General features: G+C 60.3%; 1 protein-coding gene across 3 annotated transcripts in view; it reads right to left on the minus strand.

Annotated features, from left to right (window-relative positions):
• LOC133343654 (cell migration-inducing and hyaluronan-binding protein-like) overlaps positions 1-18,629 on the minus strand; it is a 58,047-nt gene that overhangs the window by 13,447 nt on the left and 25,971 nt on the right. For 2 of the 3 annotated variants that reach the window (XM_061553369.1, XM_061553367.1), the window contains exons 2-17: positions 17,094-17,335; positions 16,591-16,728; positions 15,986-16,127; positions 13,982-14,242; positions 13,579-13,758; positions 13,004-13,074; positions 11,054-11,149; positions 9,346-9,464; positions 8,677-8,827; positions 7,877-8,238; positions 6,659-6,868; positions 5,697-5,905; positions 4,486-4,555; positions 3,192-3,320; positions 1,554-1,639; positions 304-435 (exon numbers count right to left, since the gene is read on the minus strand). In XM_061553369.1, coding sequence (XP_061409353.1) covers positions 304-435; positions 1,554-1,639; positions 3,192-3,320; positions 4,486-4,555; positions 5,697-5,905; positions 6,659-6,868; positions 7,877-8,238; positions 8,677-8,827; positions 9,346-9,464; positions 11,054-11,149; positions 13,004-13,074; positions 13,579-13,758; positions 13,982-14,242; positions 15,986-16,127; positions 16,591-16,728; positions 17,094-17,151 — 2,414 coding nt within the window. In that variant the 5' untranslated portion in view covers positions 17,152-17,335. Of the gene's footprint in view, positions 1-303; positions 436-1,553; positions 1,640-3,191; positions 3,321-4,485; positions 4,556-5,696; positions 5,906-6,658; positions 6,869-7,876; positions 8,239-8,676; positions 8,828-9,345; positions 9,465-11,053; positions 11,150-13,003; positions 13,075-13,578; positions 13,759-13,981; positions 14,243-15,985; positions 16,128-16,590; positions 16,729-17,093; positions 17,369-18,629 lie in introns of all 3 variants that reach the window. The other variant, XM_061553368.1, reaches the window with a different exon arrangement.

Here is an 18,629-nt window from a genome sequence, read left to right on the forward strand (position 1 = left end):
TCACCCCAAGCGGCGATGTCTACAAACCACACCAGTTACTTATTTGAGGCCGAGTCGACCTAGGGGAGGGCCAGGACTGTTTCACATATTCGCCGCCACTTATTTTTCGCGAGTCGGAATCGAACTCGGGTCACCGCTCCCCACATCCGCGCACGTGCAACGATGCGCGGATGCACCACAGACCCCACGCAGCGTGCCAGGGAAGCATTCTCTGATCACTCCCCGTGGTGCGGGATGCAGGGCTGCATGAGGGTCATAGAGGGGTCACCGGGGTCACCGGGGTCACCGGGTCGCGGCCCTCACTGGCAGTGGTCGAGCCTGACGTCCCCGCCACGGAGCCACGCGCCGTGCTGCTGGTTCTTGAAAGCGGTGAAGCCCTGGATGAGCGCCGGGACGCGCGGCTTGCGAGGGTCCGCGTCCTCGTGGGGTCCGTACCTGGGGTCACGCGGGGTCATGGGGTCACCGCTTCCGTGCCTGAGGTCGGGGAGGGCTCGCACTCTCAACTGGGTGACACGCGGGGTCACACGGTGTCACACGCTCTCACCACGTGGGGTCACACGGTGTCACACGCTCTCACCACGTGGGGTCACACGGTGTCACACGCTCTCACCACGTGGGGTCACACGTGGGGTCACACGCTCTCACCACGTGGGGTCACACGGTGTCACACGCTCTCACCACGTGGGGTCACACGGTGTCACACGCTCACACCACGTGGGGTCACACGGGGTCACACGCTCTCACCACGTGGGGTCACACGGTGTCACACGCTCTCACCACGTGGGGTCACACGGTGTCACACGCTCTCACCACGTGGGGTCACACGGTGTCACACGCTCACACCACGTGGGGTCACACGGTGTCACACGCTCTCACCACGTGGGGTCACACGGTGTCACACGCTCACACCACGTGGGGTCACACGGTGTCACACGCTCTCACCACGTGGGGTCACACGGTGTCACACGCTCACACCACGTGGGGTCACACGGTGTCACACGCTCTCACCACGTGGGGTCACAGGTGTCGCACGCTCTCACCACGCGGGGTCACACGGTGTCACACGCTCACACCACGTGGGGTCACACGGTGTCACACGCTCTCACCACGTGGGGTCACACGGTGTCACATGCTCTCACCACGTGGGGTCACACGGTGTCACACGCTCTCACCACGCGGGGTCACACGGTGTCACACGCTCTCACCACGTGGGGTCACACGGTGTCACACGCTCTCACCACGTGGGGTCACACGGTGTCACACGCTCTCACCACGTGGGGTCACACGGTGTCACACGCTCACACCACGTGGGGTCACACGGTGTCACACGCTCTCACCACGTGGGGTCACACGGTGTCACACGCTCTCACCACGTGGGGTCACACGGTGTCACACGATCTCACCACGTGGGGTCACAAGGTCAATGTTCTTCCCCACTTCCTGCTTTGGAATTGTCATCCAAATTGGTGTTCGTCTAACCTGCCCCCCCCCTACTACTAATCAGCTACCCCCATGCCCCCTGCTGCCCCCCGCTGCCCCACCACCCCTGGTACCTGGCTCCCACGATGCTCAGGTAGGGCCTCTTGTCTCGCTCGTTCGGCTCCGTTGTTTTGACTCCATGATCGAGGATCATCCCAGCCTAGAGCGGGGGGGGGGGGGGGGGTGGGCAGGGCGAGGAGTCACGACCACGACAATAGAAATCAGCCCAAGAACCCCATCACACACCCAGACACCGTCACGCCCATCACACACCCAGACACCGTTACTCCATCACACACCCAGACACCGTCACCCCCATCACACACCCAGACACCGTCACCCCATCACACACCCAGACAGCGTCACCCCATCACACACCCAGACACCGTCACCCCATCACACACCCAGACACCGTCACCCCATCACACACCCAGACACCATCACCCCATCACACACCCAGACACCGTCACCCCATCACACACCCAGACACCGTCACCCCATCACACACCCAGACACCGTCACCCCATCACACACCCAGACACCGTCACCCCATCACACACCCAGACACCGTCACCCCATCACACACCCAGACACCATCACCCCATCACACACCCAGACACCGTCACCCCATCACACACCCAGACACCGTCACCCCATCACACACCCAGACACCGTCACCCCCATCACACACCCAGACACCGTGACCCCATCACACAACCAGACACCGTCACCCCATCACACACCCAGACACCGTCACCCCATCACACACCCAGACACCGTCACCCCATCACACACCCAGACACCGTCACCCCCATCACACCCCAGACACTGTCACCCCATCACACACCCAGACACCGTCACCCCATCACACACCCAGACACCGTCACCCCCATCACACACCCAGACACCGTCACACCATCACACACCCAGACACCGTCACCCCATCACACACCCAGACACCGTCACCCCATCACACACCCAGACACCGTCACCCCATCACACACCCAGACACCGTCACCCCATCACACACCCAGACACCGTCACCCCCATCACACACCCAGACACCGTCACCCCATCACACACCCAGACACGGTCACGCCCATCACACACCCACACACCGTCACCCCATCACACACCCAGACACCGTCACCCCATCACACACCCAGACACCGTCACCCCATCACACACCCAGACACCATCACCCCATCACACACCCAGACACCGTCACCCCCATCACACACCCAGACACCGTCACCCCCATCACACACCCAGACACCGTCACCCCCATCACACACCCAGACACCGTCACCCCATCACACACCCAGACACCGTCACCCCATCACACACCCAGACACCGTCACCCCATCACACACCCAGACACCGTCACCCCCATCACACACCCAGACACCGTCACCCCATCACACACCCAGACACCGTCACCCCATCACACACCCAGACACCGTCACCCCATCACACACCCAGACACCGTCACCCCATCACACACCCAGACACCGTCACCCCCATCACACACCCAGACACCGTCACCCCATCACACACCCAGACACCGTCACCCCATCACACACCCAGACACCGTCACCCCCATCACACACCCAGACACCGTCACCCCCATGACACACCCAGACACCGTCACCCCATCACACACCCAGACACGGTCACCCCATCACACACCCAGACACGGTCACGCCCATCACCCGGTAGTTGGAGTGGGCCCGGTTTCCCGTGAACTCCCCGAGGGGGAGGTGCTCCGTGTAGCCGGGGGGGTAGGAGCCTGCGGAGAGGCCCGTGGCCACGTGGTGGAAGATGAACCAGAAACCCACCTCCTGCACGCAGCACGCACAGCAGCACGCGGCACGCCTGTGTGTGCACGTGTCACTCAACACGTGTTCACACGGCACGCCTGTGTGTGCACGTGTCCGTGTGTGCACGTGTCACTCAACACGTGTACACGCGGCACGCCTGTGTGTACACGTGCCTGTGTGTACACGTGTCACTCAACACGTGTACACACACGGCACGCCTGTGTGTGCACGTGTCCGTGTGTGCACATGTCACTCAACACGTGTACACGCGGCACGCCTGTGTGTACACGTGCCTGTGTGTACACGTGTCACTCAACACGTGTACACACGGCACGCCTGTGTGTGCACGTGTCCGTGTGTGCACATGTCACTCAACACGTGTACACGCGGCACGCCTGTGTGTACATGTGCCTGTGTGTACACGTGTCACTCAACACGTGTACACACGGCACGCCTGTGTGTGCACCTCCCTCGCCTGATGCGCAGGAGGTCACAGGTTCGATCCCAACCCCTGACCCCTCTATATTTGGAGTCCGCGAGGTCTCTCTCTCTCTCCCCGTGGTGGTCGTGAGAATCGCTCTCCGGGCTTCTCCGGCTTTGCCCTTCTCCTCCACATTGAGAATCGACGCCCGCTCAGATGAATCGGCTGATGCGATCACTTCCCACGTGCGCTGACGACATCGGCCGCTGACGACATCGGCCGCTGCGATGAGCAGCTGAGACTTCGGTGGGCTTCACCTGGGTACCAGTGGCGTAACGAGCGGGGGGGCAGGGGGCGCCTTGCCCCCCCCCCTCTACTCCTGGTGGCCAAAGCTACGAGTTTGGGCCCCCTTGACAACCACCATAAGATTTGTTTTCAAAATGCTTAATGATGCGATTAGGCAAAAGGATGTATAATAGCCTAGGTGCCACCATGCGAGACAAATCAAACACTGGGGCCCCACCTGACGGATTTCCGCAGCCCCTGCGCTGACCACGTGGTGGTCACTACGCCACTGGCTGGCGAATGCAGTCGTGAAAGTTGCGTCTGGCGAGTCAGAGTGGCCGCGCGCTGCCCGCGAAATCAGCGGCGCGCTGCGCACCGCGACCGGCGTCACGGCAGGTCGGAGAGGCAGCGGTCTGCCGTCCCGTGTCCGGCACGGCAGATCCCCACCCTACCCCCCCCGTGGTCTCGGGGGTCCCTCACCTCTGACCCCGCAGCAGCGCAATCGATGACGTTGTTGTTGGGGTTCGAGATCCAAAACGTGGACACGGCGCTGTGGGTGGTGAGGGAGCAGAGAGGGGGGAGACTGAGGGAGAGGCAGTGGAAGTCACGTGCCAGAGGGGGCAGACGCACACCCCACGCACCCACATGCACCCACATACCCCACACACCCCCACACCCCCATACACCCCACACACACCCCACACACACCCCACACACACCCCACACACGCCACGCACCCCATACACCCCACACACACCCCACACACACCCCACACACACCCCACGCACCCCACACACACCCCACACACGCCACGCACCCCATACACCCCACGCACCCCACACACACTCCACACACACCCACACACACCCACGCACCCCACGCACACCCCACACACACCCAGCCAGCCAGACGCCTCGTGCTCACCGCTCGCCGCTCACCCCGCTGAGTTCAACTCTGTCCCAAGTGATTCGCCCGGGTCCCATCCCGAGCTCGACAGAGCCCCGAGCGATCCCCCCGCCCCCCCCCCCAGCGGACGGCAGCCAATCAGAGATGACGTGGACCGCAGGTCGAGGTTGACGCGTCACCGACACCTGAGCCACGGCCACCACGTGATTGATCGTTCTCCACCGTGCGGTGACCCCACACACCGCGTCGGCCAGCCGGGTCACTCTCGGGCATCTCTCGCACGATCGAACACAATAATCCGCTCGATCCAGAATTATATTTGTTTGGCCATGTGACGTTCTGGCCAACAACATTTTTTGTTTGTCGTGAGACCCTCCACCACCCGACGCAGCTGCAGCAGCGGCAGCAGCAGCCGAACAACCCATTTGGAATTTGGCCGGAACCAATCAGCGGCCGACTCACAACTCGATTGTGAATCGGGACGGCGATCGTCCACCCGGACGCGTCCTGCGGGAAACCCGGAGACGGCCGGGGCCGACCCAGAGGAGGCCGGGATTGACGACGCTGCTCCTGCTGCTGCTGCTGCGAGGACAGGAGGCTCAGCGTGGGACTCATCGCTAGAGCTGCTGCAGGCAGGGCCACGCGTGGCCTGGGAGAGGCCAACTCGCGGTTAAACCTCGGCTACCGAGGAACGATGCAAACGGACGAACTCATCGCAGCATTGGCCGCAGTAGAGCTGAAACGTTGCGGGAGTCCACGTCCCCTCCCCTCCCCCCCCGCCTCACCTGCAGTCCTGCCGGGGCCGCGGCTCGTAGCCCGGGAAGGCCTCGAGGGCCGCGGCCGCGCGGCACATCTTGCCGTCGCGGTCCGAGGGCAGCAGCGAGCCGGGCTTGACGAGCAGCCCCACGCAGTGTCGCAGCGTGTTCCTCTGCTCGGGGCCGTCCTCCAGGAAGAAGCAGTGGCCCAGAATGTCGTACCCCACCACGTCCTCCACCTGGGGGGGGAGGGGGGGGCGAGGGGGTACAGAGGGGGGGGTCCCCGCAAGGACGTGGGAAGCGGTCAGCGGAACTGGTGCAGACGCTTGGATTCGTGCGGCTTGAGTGAACGCGCGTTATTCCTGCAAGCTGCTCTACGATCAACTGCTCAGCGATCAGCTGTCACGATCAGCTGCTCAGCGATCAGCTGTCACGATCAGCTGCTCTGCGATCAGCTGTCACGATCAGCTGCTCTGCGATCAGCTGTCACGATCAGCTGCTCAGCGATCAGCTGTCACGATCAGCTGCTCAGCGATCAGCTGTCACGATCAGCTGCTCTGCGATCAGCTGTCACGATGAGCTGCTCAGCGATCAGCTGTCACGATCAGCTGCTCAGCGATCAGCTGTCACGATCAGTTGCTCTGCGATCAGCTGTCACGATCAGCTGCTCAGCGATCAGCTGTCACGATCAGCTGCTCAGCGATCAGCTGTCACGATCAGCTACTCAGCGATCAGCTGTCACGATCAGCTGCTCAGCGATCAGCTGTCACGATCAGTTGCTCTGCGATCAGCTGTCGCGATCAGCTGCTGCTCCGGAATCGCCAGTCGACAGTAACAGCCAGCGGATTCAGATGTATGTTTAACTTCTTTCACACCGTACGTAGCCAACCGTGGTAATCGGAGGTGCGGGTGACAGCCCACTGGATTAGGGTGGGGGCAATCTTCCCCATTGCCTCCACCCCCCCCCCCCCCAGCGTGCCCCCCATGCTCACCAGGAGTCCGCTGGTGGCGTGGATGGTGACGCAGCGCGAGAAGGAGTGCCGCACCGTGACGGAGCGCACGTACGTGGGGGGCTCGTACCCCCCCAGCGCGTCCACGTCCCCCGCCAGGTGGAAGTGCACGGGGTAGTGGCCCAGCAGCTGCTGTCCCATGTGGCGCAGCTCCACGCCCTCGATGTGCACCGAGCGGAACCCGGCCTCCACCTGCCCTCAGCCGGGGCGCGGGGGGGGGAGGTTAACCCCGGGTGGGGGTCAGCTGTCATTATAATGATGATGACGATGTCACATTGTACCACCGCACAGTAATTCGCTCGCTCATTCGCTCGCTCTCGTAGAGAGGGAGAGGAGGCGACTCAGAGGAGGTGCCAGGAGGAGGCACCACAGGCGAGGAGCGGGAAGGCAGCAGCAGCAGCAGCAGCCACGCGGTGGTGAGGAGCCGGCACTAACAACAATTGCCCAAGCTCTGCGATCCTCTGTATACGAACATGTTTGCTAAAAAATGAAACCCACGCGTATGAGCGAGGGAGCAACACTCGATCCCCGTGCAGACGGAGCAGGTGGAGGCCTCGTGCCTGCGGCACCGCCCTCCTCTCGGGGGCTTGGCCCCTCCTCGACGCCCGCGGGGTGCGGAGTTTCTCAACATCCGCGAGCGATCCACCGACCCTGGCTGGCCGCCTCTATCGCGCTGAAGCACTGGCCGCGTGCGTGCGCCAGATGGTTGGGAGGGGCAAAGACGTCCATAGGATGGGGGGGGGCGGAGCCCGGGGCAAATCACCCACCGTGTGAGGCCCCCTACGCCTTTAAACTCAGCCGGAAGTATCACATCCATACTAAACTATTTTTATTTGACCAGGTAAGGCCCACTCAGAAACGACCTGGTCACAAATGATAGCTCAACGAAGCGGCATATCGCGTGGAAAGTATAGCAGCCACATACTCTAAACGCGTGATGTTGATTCTAAATGTGGAGGGAAAAACCGGAGGACCCGGAGAAAAATCCATGCGACCACAAAGAGAGAGACACGCAAACTCCAAATATACAGCAGGCATCAGAGTCGGGATCGAACCCACGATCTCCTGCACAGCAGGCGAGGTAGATGACGTCAAAGCGCGGGGCCCCCCAAAGCGCGGGTCCGGGGCAATCGCCCCAAATCGCCATACCCTAGAGAGGACTCAGGGGAGGGGAGAGCAAACGTGTAGGGGGGGGGGCACCTTAATGTGCCCCCCGAAGGTGTCGTAGGCGAAGAGGTGGCAGAGGTTGTCGGCGTAGCAGCGCGGCTGCGTCTCGGCCGCGATGACGACTCCGCGCGTGAGCAGCGCCACCTCGGCGCGCATGTCCACCCCGTCCACCTCGCCGCCCACGTGCGCGTAGCGGGGCAGCCCCGCGGCCTTCAGCTGGCGGGGGCCGCACTCGGGGCAGGGCAGCAGAGAGAAGCGCTCCGCCTGGTGCATGGAGAAGTCGGTGCTGGACACCACCACCTCGTCTCCCGGGCGCCACGACCGCGCGTCGTCCGCCACCTCCAGCACCGAGCAGTTATGCAGCCGCTGCACCCGCACGCGCACGCGGGGCCACACTGGGGGAGGGGCGGGGGGGTCAGCAGGGTGCAAGGGCCACTGCTTCCCACGGCTGTCGGTGTGATCATTGCGGTGATGATGATCGTGCTCCTACAGCAACAGGGGCGGAGGAGAGGGAGAGGGAGGAGGAAGCTCAGAGGAGGAGAGATGGGGAATGTATCTGAGGGAAAGGGGATCAGAGAAAACGCGGTCCAGGGAGAGGGGATGAAGGTGGAGGAGATCAGGAGAAAGCTGAGAGGGGAATCGGGAAGAAGAAAGGGGGGGGGGGGAGAGGGAGCGGCAGAGGGCATCACGAGAGAAGGGATCAGGGAAGCGGGAGCCATGACTCTAGGAGAGGTCACAGGTGACCGAGGGGTGCAGAAGAGAGGGGATCAGAGAGATCACCCCCCCCCCCCCGTATCCCCACCCCTCCCCCCACCACACCTCGCCCCCCTCACCTCGGCCGGGGCACAGGAACCTGACGAGGTAGGGGGGGCAGGGGGAGTCTGGGCGCGCGCGGGGGCGGCACGAGAAGCCGAACACCTTGAGGCTCTTGAGGACGAGCTCGGCCTGCAGCTCCGTCACGGCGGCGCCGTGGCGCGCGCGCACCTGCACGGGTGGGGAGGGGGGGGGGTCCACACCTGTTACCTGTTGACTGCACCTGTACCTCCGCACGCACCAGCGGCACCAGGTGGAGCTACACATGCGGAGGTTGTGGGTTGAGTGGAGGAGTGGTGTGGTGACGGCCCGAGTTCGATGTGCCCCTTCACGGCCAACACCGACGACGATTGTCTGAACTCGTCCCGGGCCTCCCCTTAGGTCGACTCAGCCTCCGATGAGTGCCTGGCGCGGTGTGTAGTAAACATCGCCACCGGGGAGACAAAGCGGCCGGGCGTGGTGCCGCCCACCCACCCCTTCATGGGTGCTGCTCGCTGACAGCACTGGCCCCAACTGTCTGATCAGGCGATACGGGGATCTTTGTAGGGCTAGCGGGGGGGGGGGGCGCTCTGGGTTGAGGGGAGGGGCTGTGGGAGAGGCGATGTGTGGAGTGAGGGGAGGGGCTGCGGGGGATGTGTGGGGTGAGGGGAGGGGCTGCGGGGGATGTGTGGGGTGAGGGGAGGGGTCACCTCGACCCGGGAGGGCCGGTCGCAGAGCAGGCCGCGGTGCAGCGCCTGCAGCTCGAAGAGCCGCTGGGGGCCGCGCGACCTTCCGGGCCGCGCCAGCCACGGACTCCACTCCTCGGGGCCTGGCGGCGGCGCGGGGGCGCGGGGTGGGGGCACGCGGAGAGAGGGGGGGGGCTCGTGGGGTCACTCGTGGGGTCACTCGTGGGGTCAGCCGTGGGGACACGCGGCGACTCGCCCCTGCTCGAGCTGCCCTTGCTTCTCACACTTCTTCTGCTGCTGCTGCTCATGGTGAGTCCGCGGGGTGAATGTGTGAGCGAGTGTGTGAGTGAGTGAGCATGTGAGTGAGTGAGAGTGTGAGGGAGTGAGTGAGTGTGTGAGTGTGTGAGTGAGTGTGTGAGTGTGTGAGTGAGCATGTGAGTGAGTGTGTGAGTGAGTGTGTGTGTGAGTGAGTGAGTGTGTGAGTGAGTGTGTGTGTGAGTGAGAGTGTGAGTGAGTGTGTGTGTGAGTGAGTGTGTGGGTGAGCGTGTGAGTGAGTGTGTGAGTGAGTGAGTGTGTGAGTGTGTGAGTGAGTGTGTGAGTGAGTGTGTGAGTGAGTGTGTGAGTGAGTGAGTGAGTGTGTGAGTGAGTGTGTGAGTGAGTGAGAGTGTGAGTGAGTGTGTGTGTGAGTGAGTGTGTGGGTGAGCGTGTGAGTGAGTGTGTGAGTGTGTGAGTGTGTGAGTGAGTGTGTGAGTGAGTGAGAGTGTGAGTGAGTGTGTGTGTGAGTGAGTGTGTGGGTGAGCGTGTGAGTGTGTGAGTGTGTGAGTGAGTGTGTGTGTGAGTGAGAGTGTGAGTGAGTGGGTGTGCGTGAGTGAGTGTGTGGGTGAGCGTGTGAGTGAGTGTGTGAGTGTGTGAGTGAGCATGTGAGTGAGAGTGAGTGTGTGTGAGTGAGTGTGTGGGTGAGCGTGTGAGTGAGTGTGTGAGTGAGTGAGTGTGTGAGTGTGTGAGGGAGTGTGTGAGTGAGTGTGCGAGTGAGCATGTGAGTGAGTGTGTGAGTGAGTGTGTGGGTGAGCGTGTGAGTGTGTGAGTGAGTGTGTGAGTGTGTGAGTGAGTGAGTGAGTGTGTGAGTGAGGTGTGTGAGTGAGCGTGTGAGTGAGTGTGTGAGTGAGTGAGCATGTGAGTGAGTGAGAGTGTGAGGGAGTGAGTGTGTGAGTGAGTGTGTGAGTGAGTGTGTGAGTGTGTGAGTGTGTGAGCGTGTGAGTGAATGAGTGTGTGAGTGAGTGTGTGAGTGAGTGAGCGTGTGAGGCAGTGAGAGTGTGAGAGACTGAGTGTGTGAGTGAGTGTGTGAGTGAGTGTGTGGGTGAGTGTGTGAGTGAGTGTGTGAGTGAGTGTGTGAGTGTGTGAGTGAGTGAGTGAGTGTGTGAGTGAGTGATGGAGTGACTGTGTGAGTGAGTGAGCGTGTGAGGCAGTGAGAGTGTGAGAGACTGAGTGTGTGAGTGAGTGTGTGAGTGAGTGTGTGGGTGAGTGTGTGAGTGAGTGTGTGAGTGAGTGTGTGAGTGTGTGAGTGAGTGAGTGTGTGAGTGAGTGATGGAGTGAGTGTGTGAGTGAGCATGTGAGTGAGTGTGCGAGTGGGCATGTGAGTGAGTGTGTGAGTGAGTGTGTGAGTATGTGAGTGAGTGAGTGTGTGAGTGAGTGAGCGTGTGAGTGAGTGTGTGAGTGAGTGATGGAGTCGCACCTGGGGCCCACTCGCTCACTGCGCTCACGCTGAAGTCGGCTCCGTCGCGCGTCCTCAGCAGCGCGGACACGGCGGCCGAGACGGGGGCGCGCTCACCTGGGGTGGGTGGGTGGGTGGGGGGGGACACTTTCTCGTTGATCGGACTCGCCCTCGGCACACGAATGTGGAGTTTTCATCACCATTGACTCAGACCCACGGGGTCCACGTGCTCTGTGTGGAAACCGGTGTGCGGACCACGGGGTCACGTGAGCTCTCGCCTTGACTCGAGACTCCAGAGAGCCTTCCGCACCATGGAAGGGCGCTCTCCTCCTCGCCCCTGCCGCACCTGTATAGGTGTGCACTGTGCAGGTGAGTGTCCATGTGTAGGTGTGGGCATCTGTGCAGATGAGTACACGTGTGTAGGTATGTGCAGGTGAGTGCACGTGGCCTCTACGTGCACATAGCCTGGCACAAACGCCGTGGTAACGTCACCGCCACTTAGTGGTGAATGGCGGTTATTGTTGTTGATGCAGGTGTGTGTACACGTGTGCAGGTGTGTGTACACGTGTGCAGGTGTGTGTACACGTGTGCAGGTGTGTGTACACGTGTGCAGGTGTGTGCAGGTGTGTGCAGGTGTGAACACGTGTGCACGTGTGTGAACACGTGTGCAGGTGTGTGAACACGCGTGCAGGTGTGTGTACGTGTGCAGGTGTGTGTACACGTGTGCAGGTGTGTGCAGGTGTGAACACGTGTGCAGGTGTGTGAACACGTGTGTAGGTGTGTGAACACGCGTGCAGGTGTGTGTACACGTCTGCAGGTGTGTGTACACATGTGCAGGTGTGGACACGTGTGCAGGTGTGTGTACACGTGTGCAGGGGTATGTACACGTGTGCAGGTGTATGTACACGTGTGCAGGTGTGTGCAGGTGTGTGCAGGTGTGAACACGTGTGCAGGTGTGTGAACACGTGTGTAGGTGTGTGAACACGCGTGCAGGTGTGTGTACACGTGTGTAGGTGTGTGTACACGTGTACAGGTGTGTGTAGACGTGTGCAGGTGTGTGTACACGTGTGCAGGTGTGTGCAGGTGTGTGCAGGTGTGAACACGTGTGCACGTGTGTGAACACGTGTGCAGGTGTGTGAACACGCGTGCAGGTGTGTGTACACGTGTGCAGGTGTGTGTACACGTGTGCAGGTGTGTTCAAGTGTGAACACGTGTGCAGGTGTGTGAACACTTGTGTAGGTGTTTGAACACGCGTGCAGGTGTGTGTACACGTCTGCAGGTGTGTGTACACATGTGCAGGTGTGGACATGTGTGCAGGTGTGTGTACACGTGTGCAGGTGTGTGTACACGTGTGCAGGTGTGTTCAAGTGTGAACACGTGTGCAGGTGTGTGAACACTTGTGTAGGTGTTTGAACACGCGTGCAGGTGTGTGTACACGTCTGCAGGTGTGTGTACACGTGTGCAGGTGTGTGTACACGTGTGCAGGTATGTGTACACGTGTGCAGGTGTGTGTACACGTGTGTAGGTGTGTGTACACGTGTACAGGTGTGTGTACACACGTGTGAAGGTGTTTGCGCACGTGTGTAGGTGTGTGCACACGTGTGCAGGTGTGTGCACACGTGTGCAGGTGTGTGTACACGTGTGCAGGTGTGTGTACATGTGTGCAGGTGTGTGTACACGTGTGCAGGTGTGTACACGTGTGCAGGTGTGTGTACACGTGTGCAGGTGTGTGTACACGTGTGCAGGTGTGTGTACACGTGTGTAGGTGTGTGTACACGTGTACAGGTGTGTGTACACACGTGTGAAGGTGTGTGCGCACGTGTGTAGGTGTGTGCACACGTGTGCAGGTGTGTGTACACGTGTGCAGGAGTGTGTACACGTGTGTAGGTGTGTGTACACGTGTACAGGTGTGTGTACACACGTGTGAAGGTGTGTGCGCACGTGTGTAGGTGTGTGCACACGTGTGCGCACCTTGGTAGGTGGCATGAGCCTCCACGGCGGTGGAGGGGTCTCCCTGCACGACCACGAGCGCCCACGGGTTCCTGAGACGCGCACGCAGAGACACCGCCACCATCAGAGCAATCATCACCGAATTCATCGGATTCCTCCTCCTCCTCCTCTTCGGGATCGGCTTAGTGATCCTGAGCATCAAGTTCATCACCATCGCAATGGTAATGACGCCGATGAGTTTGTGTGCTCGATAGAGGCGGCTCTCATTCACGCCGATGACGTCTCAGAGCCCTCTTTCACGCGATAAGCCACTTACATCTCAACACGTTTCAAAGGGCACCCCCAGTGCCAGCTATCCCTGTGTGGCACAAGCTGAATGGCGAAAGACGCGACGGGATCTTTGAAGCAGATGGCGCGAAGCGTTTGTACGCTTCGCTACACACGCCGCAGTATTTACCAGGGTGGCCTGCCGGATGGAAACCGCGAACAACGCGATGAGCGCGCTACCGCTGGGCCGGATCACCATATTCATCATCGCATTCGTCCCCCATCATCAACACCATCGCCATCGTTATCTTTGGGAACATCCTCCGCACCTGAATGCCAGCTGGCCAGCGTGCCGGGCCCCCAGGGCGCTCAGCGCGGCCCGGGCGTTGCCCTCGAGGTCCCTGGCCGCCTCGTCGTTCACGGCGACAGCGAGCAGCGTGCCGGGCCGCGAGCGCGACAGCGCCGACACCAGGCGCTTGCCCTCCTCCGTGCGCCGGTGCGTGTCGAACCTGAGACACGCGGCGGGGGGCACGCGGGGAGACTGATGACGGCGTGGAGATACAGGGTCGCTGGGACGTGCGCACACGGGAGAGACGACCCTCTACTCGCCACTCACCTATCCACTCACCCCTCACCTGTCCACCCAATTTCCCACACAACCCCTTACCTATCCAATCACGCCCTCACCTGCCCACACAACCCGTCACCTCAGCCCGTCACCTCGCCGCTCACCTGTCCACCCACAGCACCTCGCCCGTGGTGGGGGCGATGGCGTGCACCACGAGGCCCCTGTGGCCCCAGCTCCGCTCGAAGTCGTAGTCGGCGGCTCCCCGCTCCGAGTCCCCCGGGGCTCCTGGCGGGGGCAGCAGGGTCCTGTTGAGGAGGGTCCACGACAGCTTCCTCTCGCCGTGCAGCTCCAGGGTACCCCCGGGGCCCACCCCCACGAACTTGCGGCCAAACTGGGGGTCAGCGGGCTCCGCCTCTTCATCCGAGCTGCGGGGGGGGGGGTACAGGGGGAGGGGAAGGGAGGTTGGTTGGGAGAGGTGAGATTGTGATGGAGGATGTGAGGGGTAAAGAGGAGGTGAGATGGTGATGGGGGTGACGAGATGGTGATGGGGGTGACGAGATGGTGATGTGGGTGACGAGAGGGTGATGGGGGTGACGAGATGGTGATGGGGGTGACGAGATGGTGATGTGGGTGACGAGAGGGTGATGGGGGTGACGAGATGGTGATGGGGGTGACGAGATGGTGATGGGGGTGACGAGATGGTGATAATGGTGTGGGTGGCGATGAGTTCCTGGCGCGGTGTGTAAACATCGACACTGGGGCGTGGTGCTGGCCACCCACCCCCTCGTGTGCCGTGCTGGCCTTCGTAGGTGCTCGCCAACAGCACTTGGCCCTACATGATGATTGTGGGGTTAATAGTGGTAGTGGTGATGGGGGAGATGATGGTAACGGTGATGGTGGTGGTGATGGGGGTGGTGGTGATGGGAGTGGTGACGCTGGTGGTGCTAAAAGATGGTGGTGTGGAGTAACGCTCTGCGCTACGAACGCGGCGACCCGAGTTCGATTTCAGCTCACGGCCAACATCAGTGACGATTATCTGAACGTGTCATGGGGCTCCCTCAGGTCGACTTAGTCTTAAATGAGTACCTGGTGCGGTGTGTAAATAGCAGTCACCACTGGGGCGACAACGGCGGCTGTGGTGCCGGCCACTCATCCCTCGCCAGCAGCACTCGCCTCGACAGCCTGTTCAGGCTATACGGGTATCTCTTTCTTTGGTGGTGGTGGTGGGATGATGCGCACACACACGGGCACGTGGTAGCTAAGTGCCGTGCGAGTTGATATTTAAAACCAGCCACGCGGTCACACCCCCAAGATACACTCATGACGCACACCCGACACACACACCCACACCCACCCACACACCCACGCACACACACACCCACACACACACCCACACACCACACACCCAAAAACAAAGATCGCCCATATAGCCTTAACAGACTGTTGGGACAAGTGCTGCTAGCGAGTTCCTATGAATGCCGGCACGGCACAAGAAGGGGGTGAGTGGCCAGCACCACGCACGGCCGCCTTTGTCTCCCCAGTGGCGATGTTTACACACCGCACCAGGTACTCATTTGAGGCAGAGTCGACCTAGAGGAGGCCTAGGACCGGTTCAGATCATCGTCACTGGTGTTGGCCTTGAGCAGGAATCGAACTGGGGTCGCCGGGTTCATAGCACAGCGTAGCGCTAACCGTTACACCACCACTCAGTTTGTTACAAACAAAGATAACAAAGATCCCCCGTATAGCCTTAACAGACTGTAGGGGCAAGTGCTGATAGCGAACACACACATACACACACACACATACAGACACACATACAGACACACACACACATACAGACCAACAACAACCGCCATTCGCCACTAAGTGGCGGTGACATCACCACGACGCTTGTGCCAGGCCATGTGCACCTTGAGGCCACGTGAAGCGTCGAACGCCCGCTGGCAGGAGGTCACGGGGCAGACCCATCAGGTGCCACGGGTCGACTGAGATGACCGAGATGACTGGCTGATGCACCACCTGTGCCCCCTATTTTGCCAACTTTCTGTGCTTTAACCACCCGGCGCTCCGCTCGTTGTTGTGAGCGTCGCTCCTACTACTGATAGTAGGCCTTTGCCTACACACACACACGTACATACACCCACCCCGTCCCCGGTGCCGCTCACCGTCCGTACAGGACGAGGGTGGCGCTGCCCCGGTAAGGGCAGCCCTCGCTGCCCACGTGCAACTCCCCGCCTAGTTCCACGAGCACGTGGCGTGCACGCAGCACCAGCGGCTCGCGCAGCCCGTCCGCTATCACCAGCCTCCCTGCAGGCAGGGGCAGCGCGTTGGGCAGCCAGAGACAGGGCAGCATGGAGCAGTGAAGCACGGGTTCAGCACGGGACAACATGGGGCAGTCAAGCACGGGGCAGCAAGGTACAGTGTGGGGCAGCCAGGCACGGGGCAGCACGGTACAGTGTGGGGCAGTCAGGTACGTGGCAGCACGGTACAGTGTGGGGCAGTCAAGCACGGGGCAGCACGGTACAGTGTGGGGCAGTCAAGCACGGGGCAGCACGGTACAGTGTGGAGCAGTCAGGCACGGGGCAGCACGGTACAGTGTGGGGCAGTCAGGCACGTGGCAGCACGGTACAGTGTGGGGCAGTCAAGCACGGGGCAGCACGGTACAGTGTGGGGCAGTCAGGCACGGGGCAGCACGGGTCCAGTACAATGCCTTAACATCACAAATATGATCATCATCGTGGTGCTCCGTGGCCGTGGTCGCCATGGTTACCGCCGTGCAGGATGTGCAGCGAGTGCACGGTTGCCGAGGCGACCAGCAGCAGCCTCCTCCCTCGACCAATCAGCACGCGGTTCTCTGGGTTGTGACCCGGGTTCCAGCCAATCAACGTCGGGTCCCGGTCCAGGCAAACTGCGATAAGGTGAGAAACTTGAACCATCATCTACATTATGACAAACATTATCATCGTTATAATCAAAAATATCATCAATGCAAACTTCATTGTCATCAATACAAACATCGTGAGGTGTTCAGATGAAGATGATGACGTGTTCAGGTTAAACAATATAGATGTACACCAAGACACAGGATCTAAATAATGGAGGTGATACGTTTTATACGTGAAGCGTGTGATGACGTGAGCGATGGGGTGATACTGTGTATAAATGAAGATGATGAGCTTAGTGATGAGGTGGGCTATGAGCAGTGATGTGAGTAATGAGGTGTGTGATGAGGGGCCACTGTGTAATGAGGTGGTGATGAGGATGTGTCATCACCTGCCCGCGAGGCGCCCAAGTGAATGAGACACCAGCAGAGCGCAAACCCGAGTCTCATGGCTGCAGGGACACGTGGCCACTCCTCCTCTCACTCCACCTTCCCTCCTCTCACCCCTTCTTCCTCTCCTTCTCGAGTGCCTCTGTTCCCCTCCTCGTCTTCACATTTACTCTCTCTCTCTTCGTCCACCTCTTCCTCTAACCTCTTCTCCGCATCGCGAATCCTCCACCTGGGCTCTCAGTTCCTGCAGCACGGTGGGGGAGGGGTGGAGGGGACACTGGACAGGTAAGCGCATTCATAGACGTTGCCAACACGTGAACTATACGTTGAGTAGATACGTAACCAACACAACAACAACACTAATTGGGTGAGGGGGGGGAGTGACGTAACCACGGCGCTTGTGCCAGACTAGGGGCAACGTGAGACCACGTAAAGTGTCGATGGTTCACTACTGGCAGCAGGCACGGGACAGACCCAGGTGACATGGGTCGACTGACTGGGATGACTGCACCGCCTGTGCTCCCCACGATGCTAACTTACAGCGGTTTAGTCGCCCGGCGCTCTGCTCGTTGTTGTGAGCGTCGCTCCTCCGCCCTACATTACTGCTGGAGAGCGACTGCCTCCAACTGCCTAGTAGCGTCCTTCACGAGCCTCCTTTACCGTGGCCGATCTTGACACCTCTGGTACAGGTCATCGGGACGTCCACGCTGCTCCAGATCACTCCATCTCTTCTCTAGCCCGTGTCGCACCCGTTTAGCCCCCTCGATACGACCAAACAGAAGCTGCTTGCGAATGCGGTGGCTGGGCACGCGGGCTACGTGACCCCAAGAACGCAGCCTCGCCTGTCGGAGGAGCTCACCGATGGGACTGTGTCCAAATTTTTCAAGGATTTGTGCGCTCCTCACACAATCCAGCCTGGTTAACCCAGGATGGAGCATAGGCAGGCCAGCTTAAATATTTGAAACCGGCACAGATGTTCCTTCAGAGGGCTCCACGTGTTGCAAAACATCGAGAACGGAAACCATAAGGGGCCGTCCATAAATGACGTCACGCACCTAGGGGGGGGGGGGGTCAGACATTTGTGACGATGTGTGACGAGGGGTGGGGGTTTGAGAAATGTGAATGTCACATCAAAATCCGCAACTTTAAATAAATATAGACAACACGTTCTGCTTAATTCAATAGACTTTTTTATTAATGTTTTCTCCTACAACATCAGAGTGCAGCGGCTCATTAAACACGCACTACAATGACAATAGTTTAAAGCGATTTGAAGCATTTTTTATTTTGGGGGGGAGGGGCAGAGCTTTGTGACGTCATACTTGAGGGGGGGGGGGGGTCTGAGTTTTTGTGACGCCGTGTGACGAAGAGGACGTCATTTATGGACGGCGTCTAACTGTGGCCGAGAAGACCTGGGAGCTTCCTGTGCAGCGACAAGCCGACTCACTTCACCGCCTGCCGACTGAATGCCGCGTTGTCCAAGCTTCCATTTCGTGTTGAAAGATGTACAGGAATTTATGTAAATCTGCAATTTGTAC

The sequence above is a fragment of the Lethenteron reissneri genome, chromosome 18 (assembly GCF_015708825.2).
Source record: "Lethenteron reissneri isolate LAM-NWPU_2019-01 chromosome 18, ASM1570882v1, whole genome shotgun sequence".
Lineage (NCBI taxonomy): Eukaryota > Metazoa > Chordata > Hyperoartia > Petromyzontiformes > Petromyzontidae > Lethenteron > Lethenteron reissneri.